The sequence below is a fragment of the Platalea leucorodia genome, assembly GCF_965183815.1.
Source record: "Platalea leucorodia genome assembly, chromosome: 1".
Classification (NCBI taxonomy): Eukaryota; Metazoa; Chordata; class Aves; order Pelecaniformes; family Threskiornithidae; genus Platalea; species Platalea leucorodia.
Genome location: NC_138823.1, coordinates 8308526 through 8324231, shown reverse-complemented (window position 1 = coordinate 8324231; position 15706 = coordinate 8308526). Strand labels below are relative to the sequence as shown.

The 15706-nt window shown below is 36.3% G+C and overlaps 1 protein-coding gene across 4 annotated transcripts in view; it reads right to left on the bottom strand.

Moving 5' to 3' along the window:
- Positions 1–15706, bottom strand: part of ZFAT (zinc finger and AT-hook domain containing) — a 92716-nt gene that overhangs the window by 65635 nt on the left and 11375 nt on the right. For 3 of the 4 annotated variants that reach the window (XM_082313348.1, XM_082313351.1, XM_082313347.1), the window contains exons 2-3: positions 12819–12989; positions 7574–7831 (exon numbers count right to left, since the gene is read on the bottom strand). In XM_082313348.1, the coding sequence (XP_082169474.1) occupies positions 7574–7831; positions 12819–12989 (429 nt within the window). Of the gene's footprint in view, positions 1–7573; positions 7832–12818; positions 12990–13540; positions 13582–15706 lie in introns of those variants that run through there. The other variant, XM_082313349.1, reaches the window with a different exon arrangement.

Genomic DNA, 15706 nt, shown 5'->3' with positions numbered 1-15706 from the left:
TAATTCGGTTAATTACTCTGCTTTTGTTCAGTGGACAGTAAGAGTTAGTGATAGTTTTAGGGAAAAAAAAAATTGATATGCCTGTGGACAAAACTCTAAGTTATTTTTTGCATGTTTTACTTTAACAGAAATCCAGAACTATAGATTGAAAGGAAAACTGTGATTAGGACAACAGGCTTTTCTCCATTTTGCTTGGGATCACATAATGAATTCCTAGTAGGCATATGAATAGAATCCAAGCACCCTACTCCTAAATCCTCCTTTCTAACCATGACAAAATAAGAATTAGTAAGTTTAATGAGGAAATAAAGTGTTTGAAACCAAAAGACAAATCCATTTTATTGTCTTTTCATGTGAATCTAACTTTATTAACCTTTGAATATTGGAATTCTAAAAAACAGAAAAGGAAGAAAAGGATGAACCACAGAGTTGAGTTTGTTAGTGATCCACACTAATGAATAACTACTATTACCACAGTAACAAGCTAACAAATGTTTCATGCTGTTTTTTTTTTCCCTAATGTGCCTCTATCAGGCAGATCACTTTGCTAGTTCCTTCAGTTCAACCAAGGGTAAAAGCTGTGGAAAAGAACAGACCCATTACGATAAATATAGCTGACTATGACTCCCTGCTTTCAAAACAGAACTCCAAAAATACTATTTAAAAAGAAATTTTAAAAGAATATACAGAATTGCAAAATAAAAATGTTTATTAAAATGTCACTATTTCATATGTACAAAAACCTTGTACATGGATGCTAAGCACTAAATATGAAGATTATGGCCATGTGAAAATACTTTTTTAATAAACCCAAAGCTGGTAAGTACTTCAAACAAAGGACTGATTGTCAACTTTCACCTTCTTAATATGAGCTGAGAACATCCAGCAACTAACAGGACTACATTCAGTATCTGCAAAGATGCAAGGAAGGTATTGAGTGCTATGCAAATTTTGCTAACACAAAAAAGCCCACACATACATTGGCCAAAAACAGGCAAGAGGGAAAATTCAACTGATTTACTGATCGTACGTCTTCAACTAGTGCTAAATACCTGTATGAACACTCTCAACAGTCACATGACGCATTAAAAAAAAAAAAAAGACACCTCTTCTCTACAGAGTGGTCAAGTCAAGTTCTGGTACTTAAACATTAAAATTTATTCACTGATCTGATGATGCACGTTGATGGCAGTAGCCCCATTCTTCCCCTTTCTGAGAGGAACAAGTATCTTCCAGAAGCGATTTGTTGATGAAGACCTGGAGCTGCACACGTTGCCAATACCTTTTGCTGCAAACATAACTATTTCACAGTTTGTGTGCACCCTGATAGAGACTGAAAAAAAACGCCACCAATGCTAACACTCTCCATCAAACCACCAAACCAAAAAAAAAAATCTTAACTCTCAATGACAGCTGCTTTCTTCCTGAACTCTCTCTGCACCAAAAACCCTGAACTAGAAGGTGTGCTTTAGGAAAGGATAGAGAGGGAGACAAAAGCATGTTTTAATGAAAAACAAGACCTTCAACTTTGACCACAGGCCTCAAACTGCCTTTCCATAATATGGGACCATCTCATCACTAATTTAGTTGTCTTCCTGGAAAATACTACTTAAATGTTACTACTGTGGATTAGAGAGTCAAAGTAAGTGTTTTGTCTCTCACAACTAGGACATTTCATCTGTATAACACAACAATTCTTGTTGTATTATAAAGGAACACCCGTAAGTGATTTTAAGATGATTTAGGAGAAAATGGAGTATGTGCAACTTAGAACGGCTAAGCAAAGCTTCTCCGCGCGGTAAGGGTCTTTGCTCGCTCCTAAACAGATTTATTGAGATAAACTGCCTCACTTTGCATCTCCCTTGCTAAGCAGTCAGCTTAGCGCTCTGTCAGCTGGCACTGCGATTTAACAGACAAATAAACTGACCTCCCCTATCTAGCGACACACATTTAAATGCCTGCTTCTGTTTGCGCAAGAAATACAACGCCGTGCCTGTGCCTTCTGACACATTTAAGGAATGGTCCTGTCTGTGTTGGTGAGTAAAGCTACTGTCAACTCTGAATGAATCACTGCTTTCAGAGTCCCGTCGAACTAGATTATTCATCTGTCCTATGATTCTATTTGAGTCGTTAATTGAAGGCACCGCTCTCTGCATTCATAATTGGATGTTCGACATTTTGCAGGCCCAGCTACACATCCCTAATTGGCATGTTTTTAAACTACTCTTCATTCAGATTATTATTTTTTATCCCCTAAAAGATGCTGGTATTTCATAGTAGCAAGAGAGTAGCTTGGGAAAAAAAAAAAAAGTAAACTGGCCATTCAAAATGAACACATACAATTGCTTCTCCTGCAGAGACTGACATACTACTCGCAGAAAGAATTCATTTAAATTAGAATCCAGCTGATGGCAAAAACATTTTAAACTAAGGCCAAAAGTGCCATCTTTAGGAATTATGCAGGCTCCTAATTCACTAGGAATGGATGGTTCACTCCAGAGAAGAGAATCTGGGCTGTCCACTGCTGTAATCCGTCTTCCACCCAAATCCCATTTCCCAGCCATCAAACACCCTCTCTTCTATCTGCCAGAGATACAGGTACGCTGCAGTGTGGGAGAAGGATGGTGGTTAAAATAATCACCTCTTGTGTATCTCTCAAAACAAGGGAGTTTAGAGGCAGCTGCTGGGGAACTGATCCAATCCAGCAAAAGCCAAAATCCCCAAATCCACCCCATCCCAGCGGTGGGGGCTGAAGCAGCTCAGTCTTCTGGCTGGGAGCAGACACGGTGAAGACCCATGGCTGCTCAGGAAGAATCTCAACTCTTCTAGTTTTGTCTTAGGACAAAAAGAATAGATGGCAGTACCTCCAGCCACCCATATCCAAATTATTAGCCAAAACCGTCAATGTGGTTTAACCAAATAAAAACAGAAATAGGTGTACACACAGCTCTGCTTAAGTCACAGCAACTTTCTTAGGCAAACAAGCCCTCTATTAAAAAATATATTTACTAACCATGTACATGAGGGATTTGTAAGCAAAATGGACATTTTTTAATTCTATGCAAAAAATTAACACACTTTTTTCTTGCTGTTTTAGTGAATGGGCCCACAAGGTGAAGGCAATCATTATGCATCAAAGGATTAAATTAGATGCACAGAGGATGTCAGTAACCAGTAAAGCTTGGTGACTCCTGAAAGAGTGGGAGAACGGTCAACGAGACACTGATCTCTGAGAGGTCAAAGTGGATCTCTAATCACAAAAGCAACAGCAGAGGCCTATTACATCCACCAATTATTCCTCTGAGCAATAGATAGTGCAGTTTCAATACAGTTTTATAGTCATTTATTCATGGTAATTTTAAACGTCCAATATGATAAGGATTTCAACACTTCCCTTGTTGATCTGTAAGAGATAGCAAAACATTTTATTACTTGGAACTCATTCCTAATATTTCAACTTCAGCTCAATACATATATTGTTTCTCTCAATAAAGCATATCACGCAGAATATCAATATATACCTTTTCAGTATTTATATGTTTAGCATATTTCAGCAATAGCTAAAACATTAGTGTGTTATCAGCATTATTTTGGTCACAAATCTAAACCACCACATCATATGAGCTGCTACGAAGAAAATTAACTCCATCCCAGCCAGACCCAGTGCAAAGTGAAAACATACTTGATTATTAATCACATGTCCATACAGTGCTAAACTTTGCAAGAAATTAAAAACATGAGAAAGTAGTAAAAAAAGTACTTCAGAAAAAAACCACAGAAGCATTAGAAAAACAGATAAAAGTAATTTCAAGTTGGAAAGGCATGGATAAAAAGGGGGAAAAAACCCACCCTGTATATATTAGGTCAGAGGTCAAATACTAAGGGAGAAGAACTTTCAGTCAAAGCTCCTTACGATTTTTAGCCATCTACTCTGAACTACTGTGCCTGAAATGAGAAAGAAGATATTGTAACTCTGGAAGGTTCAAAGACCCTCAATAAAATTCTGCATCTAGCTCTAAGAACTTCAGCCAAGGAGAAATCTCATCGAATTAGAGGTTTTGGTATGCCTTTTCTCATATACACTAAAATAAGTGTGATTTCAAGAAGTTTTTGTCTCGGGGATAGTTTAATCTAGAAAATGGTATCAACCGCATCTGCTCAAGTAACTGAAATATCTGTTGAACATTATACACACACAAAAACACACACACAAAATAAATACCTGGTGTAATACTTGCAGTACTATGTGCTGAGACAGCTACACCACTGAGTATGATACATTTAGATTCAACACCATCCAATGACAATGAAGCTACAGAAAGATCTCCCCATGATCAGTAACTGATGACAGAATAACCTGGAATTGAACCAGATTAAGGCACCCACAAGCTACATTTTTAAATTGCCATTATAGACAGAGCTCTAGTTAATACAGTCAATGAAGCCTACGAGCAATTCAGCTAACCCTATGTCACTCCACAGGCTCCGCTAAAGTACTGACTTGATCTTTGTTGAATATCATTACAGCTTAGAAAACCTAGTGCATAAACACATATGTGCAGACAGGTGCTAGTCTGGAACAGACTCCCACCTACAGCGACAATAAATGCAAAGCAAAGCACATTAAAGAAAAAACAGTACTGATAAAACAATGGGCTCTAAATGGACTCTTACAACACAGGAAAGATCTGGCTGTCTAAATAGTCCCCTGAAAACATACGTTCAATACTCAGCAGTAGTCAAAAAAGCAAACATAATCGGAGGAATCATTAAGAAAAGAGTAGAACGGAGAAGAAAAATAATTTATGCCATGGTGTAAACCAGAGATGATCTTGTGTCTTGAACACCACTTGTAGTTCTGGTCCTCCATCTCAAAACAGCTACAGCAGAGTTGCTGAAAACAGTAAGACTGACCAGATGCATAAGCAATTTCCATATAGTCTGGTCTGTTACTTAAACTCATACAGGATAAGAATAATCTTAACGCAAATATGAAGATTTCTAAATTATGAACCTTAAACAAGAGGTTAATATGGCATTATTATTCACCATTTCCCAGAGTTATAGAGCAAGATGGCACCCAATGACATGAGCAGCATCAGGTTTAAGAAACAGTCAAAAGTACCACTATTTCACAAACTATGTAATAATGCTCTTAAACTCATTAACACAGAACATACCGAAAACTAGAAACCAGACAGCTTTGTAACCCACTTAGATAAATTAAGAGTTTAACAGCTTTCAGCTGCCAATGATACAGGTGAAACCTCCAGTTCAGGGACTGTCAACAGCTTTGACAACTAAGAATCTTGGTGCATTTGTCCAAGTACTTTTATTTTTAAATTATGAACAGGTCCTCATGAAATTACATGAACAGATAAAAAGTACATTTACAATTTCATTATTTGCTTGCCTTTTCAATTTTAGACTTTTTTGTTCACATTTAGAAGGTTCATCCATCATCCTCAAAACTTTCTTCGTAACAAAATTTGAGTCTGATAACACTTAAACAGCTCAAATGTTTTTTGAACTTTTTGGTTTTTTAACATGTTTTCTGAGCTGGTAAAGCAACACGAGTACGACAAACAATCCTAGGCATAGACCATATTGTTCTTGTCCACTCCTCAGAAAGTTTTGAGTCTCTCAATGTAATCACATTTTCTTACAGGATAATACGCATGCTACTTTTATCTACGTATTCAGAAATTGAAAAGTTGTCCCAGAGCAGTTCATATGGTAAAGCCAGAAGTGAAAAGTTTTCCTGTGATGGGACAGTAATTAGTAGATGGCTGAAGACTGAACTTCCCATATGTATTCCAAGGAAGAATTATCCCTTCAGGACAAAAACAGCCCCCAATACCTTCACAGATTGCAGTCAAGGTAGGAAGCTTTGGGCTGGAGACATTCTAGCTGCACTACTCACCAACAACTGGAAGCCCTCATTATTTGCTGCTCAAGAATGACTTATTTTGCTTGATTGCTTTGCTTTGGCCAGAGAATAAATTAAAAAAAAAAAATTCCCTTTGCCCAAAATTGTGGTTGTTTTCTTTTTAAAGAAAAGACTGAGCAATTTACATTGAAAAATCTGTGTTTTGTAGAAAAACAGATCTAGGTAAGATTTAAGAGTTCTAATGAGCTAACAGGTCAAGAATATTTAATTTGAGTTTATACTCTGATCTGAGATTTAATTTTAAAACGACATTAGAAAAGGCAACATTGCCAAAATAATGCAGATGTTAGCATCATACCTAGCACATACAAACAGCAAAGGGCACAGACACTTGTGATGTCAGCCATGAGACAGCTGGAGTGAAGGTCACCATACATAACTGAGAAATCCTACCACTGATGATAAGAAAAAGATAACCAGGTACTTTATCAAAGCAAGAGCTTCTGTGCTCTGTCAACATATTCTAAGCTCATTTTAATTATTCTTTGCCACAGAAGTTAAATTCTACATCTCACTGAAACTAAAATAGTGATACTAGTTGCGTACCGTAATGACAGACTGGACACAAAAGGGTAATAGAAAACTGGAGAAAAATCAATGGCAAACGTTGTCTACCAGTAGAATCAACAGGATATCACGTTAAGCAATTATAGCAAAAGTAAAAACCTAATTTTAATGCAAACACAAAACTCACATAAAGTTAGACAACTTGGACAGATGTATTACTTTGTATGCATGTGACATTCACCTTCGAGCAAAGTTAGGCAGTTGGACTAGATGATCATTGTAGGTCCCTTCCAACTGTTCTGTTCTGCTCTATTCTACGCGAATATTCACTGCTGTCTTTTTAAACAGGCTTCCTAGAGGGGTTGTTGATGCCCCAAGCCTGTCAGTGTTTAAGAGGCATTTGGACAAGTGCTTAATGATATGCTTTAACTTTTGGTCAGCCCAAAGGTGACCAGTTGGAGTACGCGATCGTTGTAGGTCCCTTCCAGCTGGAAATATTTTATTCTGTTCTGTTCTATTCTAAAACTTTGAGAGGCTGAATATATTCAAATCAATTCTAAGGCTAAATTTAAACAATGAACTCTCATACTCCAAAGACAGTCATTCACATGAAGTTTTATAAAAGAGAAGAGGGGAGTTCGGCATTACTTCTTATACAGTAAAACAAGCCATCCAGAAAAGCAGTCTTTAAATCTATCAAAAGAACAGGACAGAATCCAGGCTTCCCAAGTCACACAACAGAAACACTTCTACAGGATCATCCTTCCTCACTTATGTGTGATACTTACCTGTGTGGCCATACCACTTCTCACTGGAAAACTGTAATCCTCTTTGTGAGATACAGAACAGCTGCTTATGCAAAAGAAGCATTTCAGGGAGTTTAAGACAATCATTAGTGCAACAAGCATTTTGACCTTTTTGAAAAAAATTAAAAATACCTTGTCTAACTTGATTCTCAGTTTTGCTTCATCATGCTTCTTATGTTAAAAGAAACAGACAATTCAGTTCCATTTAAAATTAACACTGGGGGTTACGAGTTGTTACCAATCAGGTTAAAGGAGGGAAACATACTGTTTTAAAATGTCCTTCATGTACTTTTGTTGGATATTTTCTTACCTCCATCTCCTTCTTCCTCTCCTTCATTTGAAACAATAATGCAGATATGTTTCCTCAGCTGACGTGTGTTGGAGAACTTTCGATTACATTTCCTACATTCCAAACTGCCTGGTGAGACTTCGGCCAGTTCCGGTCCTTCTTCTGTCCCAGGCGGCGTTTCTTCGCTTGGAACGGGGTTTTCTGCCACATCTTCATCCACACAAAACTTCTTAGTAGACCCTTTTGGTCTGCCCCTTTTCCTCTTCACTACAAGAAGCTCTAGAAAAGAAAGTTAAAGTTAAAAAGAAGCTATAATTAAATTTCACAGCTAATTAGCTAATACCCATCTGATCACTGAAAAGTAGGAATATTAAATGAAGTTCAAGAGCCTCTATCCCTAACACTTAAAAAAAGGTTAGCTTTGTACAAACTTATTTTTAAGCAATGGTATTTGTTGGCATTTCTGCTAGCTGCAAAGCAATAACATTTGTGTTACTGAGATCGGCAAATGTCAAAGTGCCACAGTTTCACATAAATTACACTGCAAGCACTCTTTTATATTGTTGTATAACTGTATCAGGAGAATTTACAGCAGTTCTGAAACATTTAAAAAGGCCTGGTGGCAACCGCTGCGTAGCAACTTACACAGGAACAGGAGGACTCATATGGGCAACTGATATATCACCAGAACTTCTGAGGCTTATGATAGTCATTTCACGTCCTTGCTCCTTGTTTTCCTCTTTCCAGGACAAAACACACCTCGATCTACTTTGAATTAGCAATGCCAGAATTATGTTTTTAACAATAGACATGACCATAAATTCCAGCTGTCTCCCTCTACGCAGCTTGCCACCAGCTAGCCATTCATGCTGCATTGTACTAATCATAGTTCAAAGCACCACCTAAGATTAGGGAAACACAGTAACTGAATAGTAGTACATTGTCATTCATCTGTTAGCACATAACCGAGTCTACCAGAAACATCATCACTTGCCTAGAAAAAAGAATTCTCTTAACTGTTAAAAATAAAGCAGTATATTAGATAAATTAAAAACAAAACAAAACAAAAAAACCGAACACTTATTTCAAGGATGATTACTTAGAAGCAGAAGTTTTAAATTAGTCATTAAAAAGATTTTAAAAGTAAGGTGCTGTTCCCCCATGAACACCTTAATTGTTTCTGGGGATTTTACACTCATCACAGACTCACTGAAACCCATCTTTACATTGACTGGTATTGGATGCGCAATGGCAATATTCTGGGAAGGCATTCTGTGCTATGCTATATAATTATGTATGCAAAGACATAAAAAAGGTACTTCAGAAAGAGAATAATGAAATAAACTATATAAGCCTATTTTTATACTGTTCCTTCATAGGAAGTGTTCATATAGAGCTTCTCCAAATTAGTCCATTTAATAACCAATTGTCTCAAAAATGTTCAGAACATGAGTAGCACAGAACATTTCCATTTATGAGGCCTTCATGTTATTATACAGCAGAATTATATTCAATTAATCCCTTGAAGTTTAGCTAAGCAATACCTCTGTCTCTCTCTCAATCAAATTCTACTGAGGTCTGTGACAGTTCCCATGAATTACTTGTCTGGGATCATGCTACATAAAAATAGACATCCACAACCAGACCTCCAGGGCACTAGGTCCTAGACAACATTTTTGTAAAGCTTATTTTTTAAATAAATAAAGTTGAATAAAATTAAGCATAAAATTAAAATAACTCCACTGTTGAGCATTTTTAACTCTTCATAAGTTAGACCGTAGACCATGTAGATCATGACACACCAGCACTATGGATTCTGCTGGGCTTAATGATCCTCAGTACAGTGTTTGCCTCAATTCACTAAAGGACAACACCCTTAAAGGGCAGGATTTTCCAAAATTACTTTATTAGGTACAGGAAAAATGCAATAAATTGGTAAGACTATACACTGGAAGTATATCACAGATTTTTCTCCTCTGGTTTTCTACCCCTCAGCTTTAACTCAATTACATGTATAATTAAAGTTACACATGTACAAAACACCTTCAATTAGCCATTTTAATGTTATAATGGGACAAATATTTCTGACTCTGGGAAGAGTAGGACATGTAAGCGATCCCTGTCAAATGGCCCTTTTTCTCCAAACCTGTGTGAGTAGCTCAACACAGTCACCACGCTGTTAGCTGTAGCGGGATTCAAACAAAAAGTTTGTGAGAAGTCACAAAACACTTGTGCAAGCGTTCACTTGAATATCCTGAACAAATCTTAATGGCTAGATGCATTATGCAACACAAATCCTTCCTCAAATGTCAGTATAAAAAGTTCACATTTTATTTAATCAATTACAGCAGCATATGGCTGTATTCACAATCTTCTGCACAAGGTGTCATACAAATATACGCAAATAAATCTCATCCACAGCCTTATATTGTTACTATTATGTGCATATATCACAACACCTAGGAACACCTCTTATCGCCCAAGCCTGAATGCATGCTCCAGTTGCATCCTGTGTTCAAGTAAGGATGAGGCTGATGCATACACAACATTTTTGAGCGACCTTAATGAGTTTAACTTCTTGGAGAACATTACGATACCCAGATTCTAACTTTCTTCTGGGTTTCATAATCAATAGATCAGGCCTGGAGACTGCGCTGCAGAGAGCATGTATCCCCTAATGCAGATACAGCCTATAAACAACGATCCATCAGGGAATATTATTATTATCAGATGAAGCTAGGGCCATCCATGCTGTCCCTCAAACCATTACCAATCTGACTAAGTAGAAGCAAAAAAAAAAAAAAAAAAAAAAAAGGCAGAAAGAGTTTTGACAAGCACTTTGAAGGAGATGGAGATCTTTATGAAAAGTTACAAAAGGAAACCCTATGCAAAACTGGAGTGCGTGTGACAACAGTTACCCAGTAAATGCCTGTCATTTCCCAAACAAAGATGCCACACTCCAGAACCCGACAAAATGTGAGCTATGCATAATTTGTATAACAGCAACATCTGCCCAGTACCCTTGGTTCCACTTGATAAAATTTCTAACATCATCCTACTAAAATGGTTAGCACAAATCAACTCTAAATATATCATGACCTAACTGTGGGAAAGTGGCGTGACTAAATAAAATTCTGCAGAGAGCACTGCCAATAAAATAACATTAGAGTAATAAACACATATTACTTGCCTAGCATTTTAGTTGTTCACAGTACTTATAAAATCATTAATTTATTACTCAGGCAGAACACAGAGCTCCATTAACAACTCAGCATTCACTTGTCTCTACCAATTCTGGAGTAGCTACAGTGGTTACTAATACTTGGAAGAGAAACTATGCTTTCAAAGGACAAAAAGATGTTCATTTATCAGTCAACGAGTACTAAAAGGAAGCTGTAATTTCTAGACTGTCATCCATCAATCACTTCTCCTTTTAGTGACAACACTGAATTGCTACAAAAAGTGGTCCACTGAGAAAAAATTGTATATTATAAACCTTTAAAGTTTTATCTACTGCAGATTCCGTAACAGGAGGGAAAAAATTGATGCTTTGAAAGAACAACTCTTCAAATTCCTACATTCAACTGTGAAATACCCTATTTTTTAAAAAAAGAACACAAGAGATAATTGAATAGGACTTCAGAACAGACTACCCTCTTCTCCAGTCAATCTGTGTGATGGAAAAGAAGAAATATTAGAGTATGTCTATAATGCGAGTTGAAATCTATGTGAAAGGAATTTACCTTTACATTCTTACTGACAGCAGATGGCAAAGAGTTGGGCTACATAATCTGAAAAAGGTGGCATCATATGACCATATCAGATGACTAAAAGTGTTCACCAACATTAATGAAAAAGGTAACTTACAAATACACAACATATGAATGTTATATTTTATATAATTAGATTTGCAAAGTTATTTTCTTAAAAGCTGCATATGTCTAATTTCTGCTGCTTCAGATCATAATGGTAATTACATACTATTCTCATAAATGTACAAATGCATGCTTAACTACATGCAATACAGAAAGTGCACAATACAAAAAGAAGTTTACAGAAGAGCCTTTTTACTAAAAGGAATATATTTCAAAGTACCAGTCTCACTGTGGTCAGACATACAGTTTAATGAAGGGCTAAAAGGAAATAAAGATTTAAGAAAGGAAGATGCATTCTGCATGACTAAGAAATCCATTCTGTACAATTAAAATAAAATCAGAATGGCATTTTGAAACTTGATGTAGATCTGATATTTATTCATCTTCTTCTGATACACTGTTAATTTTAGGCATTGTGTGAACTAATAATCTGGTGCAATTTTTCCTCACCAACCATCTGGCGAGATAGCAGCTACAGTTGAACACTATATGACCATTATTAGAAATATCTTCTTATGTTGATGAAGTTAATATAACTATTGAATTATTGCTGGTAAATAAATTAAGCAATATCACATCCATATGTTAATGATAAAAAAATTCTTTTAAGTATGATATTAGAGTGCTTTTTTATTCATAAGCACATACTTTTTAAAATCCAGAAATTATAATGATTGGAAAATCCTAGTAGTTGTATTAAATAAGAGGTTTGCCAACAATAAAAATCCATTGCTCAGTAAGGGTCTAAAGAAGATATAATTATGAAGTCAGTTATTTTTAACCCATTGCTAATATTACAAGGTATTGCAATTATAATCAGTTAAAAATAGAATGAACATAACTTCTTCCACTGCAGGGTAAAATTGTTCTGTATAACTAATTCAACCTTTGACTACCAGATTGCTTTATTTACTAGTGCCAATATCAAGGCACAGTTCTAAATTATGAATCATGCCATTTCCTTTTTGGAACAGAACTATTAAAATTATCTGAAACACAACAAGGAACAAGTTAGACAACTCAAAGCACACCACCATTCCTAAGCCTTAAGAGCCCCATCCACGGTGTCCTGGTTGCTTTCCATGGCTATTACACAATTACATGGCTATTACACAGCTTCAGATTAAAGCTGTAGGAAAGAGACTTCACTGTACTTGACATTTAAAATGAATGACCTAATGTCATCATCCTCTGTCACACGCTGAGTTTATCTACATCTGTCCTCCGACATACTGCGCACTGGATGAAATTCAGGTTGGCAACGTACAGTGACAATAGAAACAAGCTATGTAAATCGTTCTATACACAATGCAGAATCATCATACCACAGGTTATATTAAAAAACTAAATTACTGTTCGAAAATTACATTCCTTTCAGTTTATGAATGTACCTTCTCCATCTTTGTTTATGTTTGTGGGTACTGTTAGAGGTTGGAGAGGAATAATGATGTCATCCACATTGATCCCTTCTTCTGTATGCTTCTCAGAGACATGAGACAATAGTTCTGATTGATTTGGCGAAAATAAGTTACAAAGCTTGCACATGAAGATGGAATTGATCCCTGAAAAATAAGGTTAAAAAGAGGAGTTAATATTCCCAAATTTTAGATGTTTATTTATATTACCACTAGTTATAGAGATTTTGGTTCAGTTAACACAGTAACTATCAGTTAACTTAATGGACTTAATAGACAGTAATGAGCTGAAACGAAGAATGTAACACCATTAAATTAAGACACTCATAATAAATCCCAAAATGAATTAATTGAAGAAGTGATTAAACTTCTACCCAGATCCTCACAAGACAAAATATTTCTTCTGGCTCAAATCTTAGAAATAATAAGACCCAAAAGGAAGCAGGATAGATTAAGACCTTTTTTTCCCCTTCTAGCCTCAGACAATGTCACAATTTTATATTTTTCAAACATCTGATAAAATTATATAAGACATTAAGTCATCGTCCAGGTTTGACATGTATCACACTGGTATAAACGCAAAAGATTTTATCCTTTAGAAAGTAGCTCTGAAATACAGAGAAGCTGGGCCCCTAATACTAACTTATGTTCACAGACCTTGCTGTTCTTTCCTACATCTACTTAACGTTTCTACTTACCTCACCTAAGCAAGTCTAATTTTCTAATTAGCTGTGTAAGTGCTGGAAACAAAAGAAAGTTAGAAAGAATTAAATAGCATAAAAGATAAAAGGAAACTTTCCCTTCACTATAGTAACATCTGTTAGAAAATAAATATATTTTACAATAAATGAATGTTTTGATTGGTCATTTTTGCCTTCGCACGTTACCACGAGCATACACTGTGAGTTAAAAATGTTAAGTGCTTGGTATCAGGGGTCATCATCCTTAGATGTGGCTCTGCCACTAATGAAAGGGTGGGGAGGAAGGTCAAAACATCTGCAGCACTGTAGACCACAAAATGTTTCATCTTATGACAGCCACAGCTATGCAATCACATCATCTTCCTTTCTCCCTCTGGCCATTCACTTCAGAGCTGTACAAACACAAATATTTTTCTTCTTTTATCCCAATATTTGGAAAAAATACCAGGCCTCATCTTGACCCATCTATGTGGAGAAAAATGGGCAGGAATAGGAGGAAAATTTAAGCAGGGGGAAAAAAGTTTTGCTCTCAGAACAAAACACGTCATATTGGCCTCAGAGGCAATATTAATATTTGACATTAACAAAAACATCTAGTATGTCATACACTTTGACATACAAGTTCTATGAAAAATTCCTGTTGAGTCAAAAAAAGCTCCAACAAACTAAAAATTTTTGAAACAGTAGCAAATGAAGAACTTCATTAAAACCTTCCTTGGTCAATGCTTTAAACAAAAATTTTACAGAACTTTTTAGACAAAACTTTGTGGGTTTTTTTTAGTTTGTAGGTACTAGAGTTGTGATGTGAAAGCAAAGCCACAACAGAGTAAATAACAATAAAGAAGGGTTAATATAAAGTTAATAATTCAGAAAAATCCTGCTAAAAAAAACCTCACAAAGTTTTGGCAGAGAATTAATTCAGAGGACTTTGCTTTCTAAAACTGCTGTCATTTGTTCTAATGGTTTGATTTTTCAACAGTCCCTGCTCCCTTTCACTGTCCAATGAAACCTTCCAACAACCAGGAACCAATTTTAACAGCACGCTTGTTTCTCAGCTACCTATATAAACTCCTGGCCCAGAGGTTGGTTTCAATTGCTCCTCTCTTCTCCACCTCCCTAAGGAAAATTAGGGACATAGGCTCACTGAAATCAGACTGGAACAACCAATGTTATTTGAGGTACAAACCAAACCACGGATTAGCTGGACCAAACCACAGATTAGCTGAATAAGTACAGAAATAAAGTGACTTTTTGTGAACTTTGGGATGAATCTGGAGGGAAGAGAACAGGAAAGTTGTGTTTTGGGACCTGTTTACAAAACAATCCCAAGCAAAGATCGCTACACCTATTCAACATTACTCCCCTCCCTTCATGACACGCTTATATGGTTCACCCCACTCAAGAAAAATACGTCTTTAAGGCATTCTGAATGTTAGGAACAGCAGAGTTGACCCTCTTTTACAGTTATTTGCACCTGAAACTATAACAAAATCACCCTCATCTTCAGAAATAATACAACTACCTCAAAACTAAAAGGCAGAGTATGCCTACATCTCTTTTAAAACATCTCTGAAAAACAACTCAAATACTGTTCCTGTTGTTTGAAATATACTTTATATTACACACACAAGCAGCTATGTAAAATACATAATACACTCCACATGTTCTTAGGAGCTCAGTAGGGTTCCTTCTCAGGCATTCTGCTGTCTTGAGCACACACACATATTTCTATTTTGATTGCAGTACGTTTATAATGTAAATGTTCCTTTGAATCAGTTTCTTTGAACTAGTTCTGCTCTAGTTAGTATTCTTTTTTTTTTTTTTTAAGTGAATGAAGCTTGTTATTGACCCAGCAGATGTAAATGCACATTTAAGATTCACACTACAAAACCTATGAGCATTTACCAAAAGGTTTAACTAACACCAAACATTGAAACTCCATAATTTAGCTGACACTTCTATATTGAAGTTTTATTTGCCACTGTTTCTGCTTCCTGACCTGCTAGTTGTTTTCCCTACAAGTTCAGGCTCACTGCTTCGTGTCTCCCGTCTCCTCCTTCAACAGCTGTAATCAGTACTCACACGCCACTTCATCTCTCACTCCTCCCAGAGAGGACTTGGAGAGGGACAGAAGAGCAACAAGAATCCCGAGAAGTCTGTTTG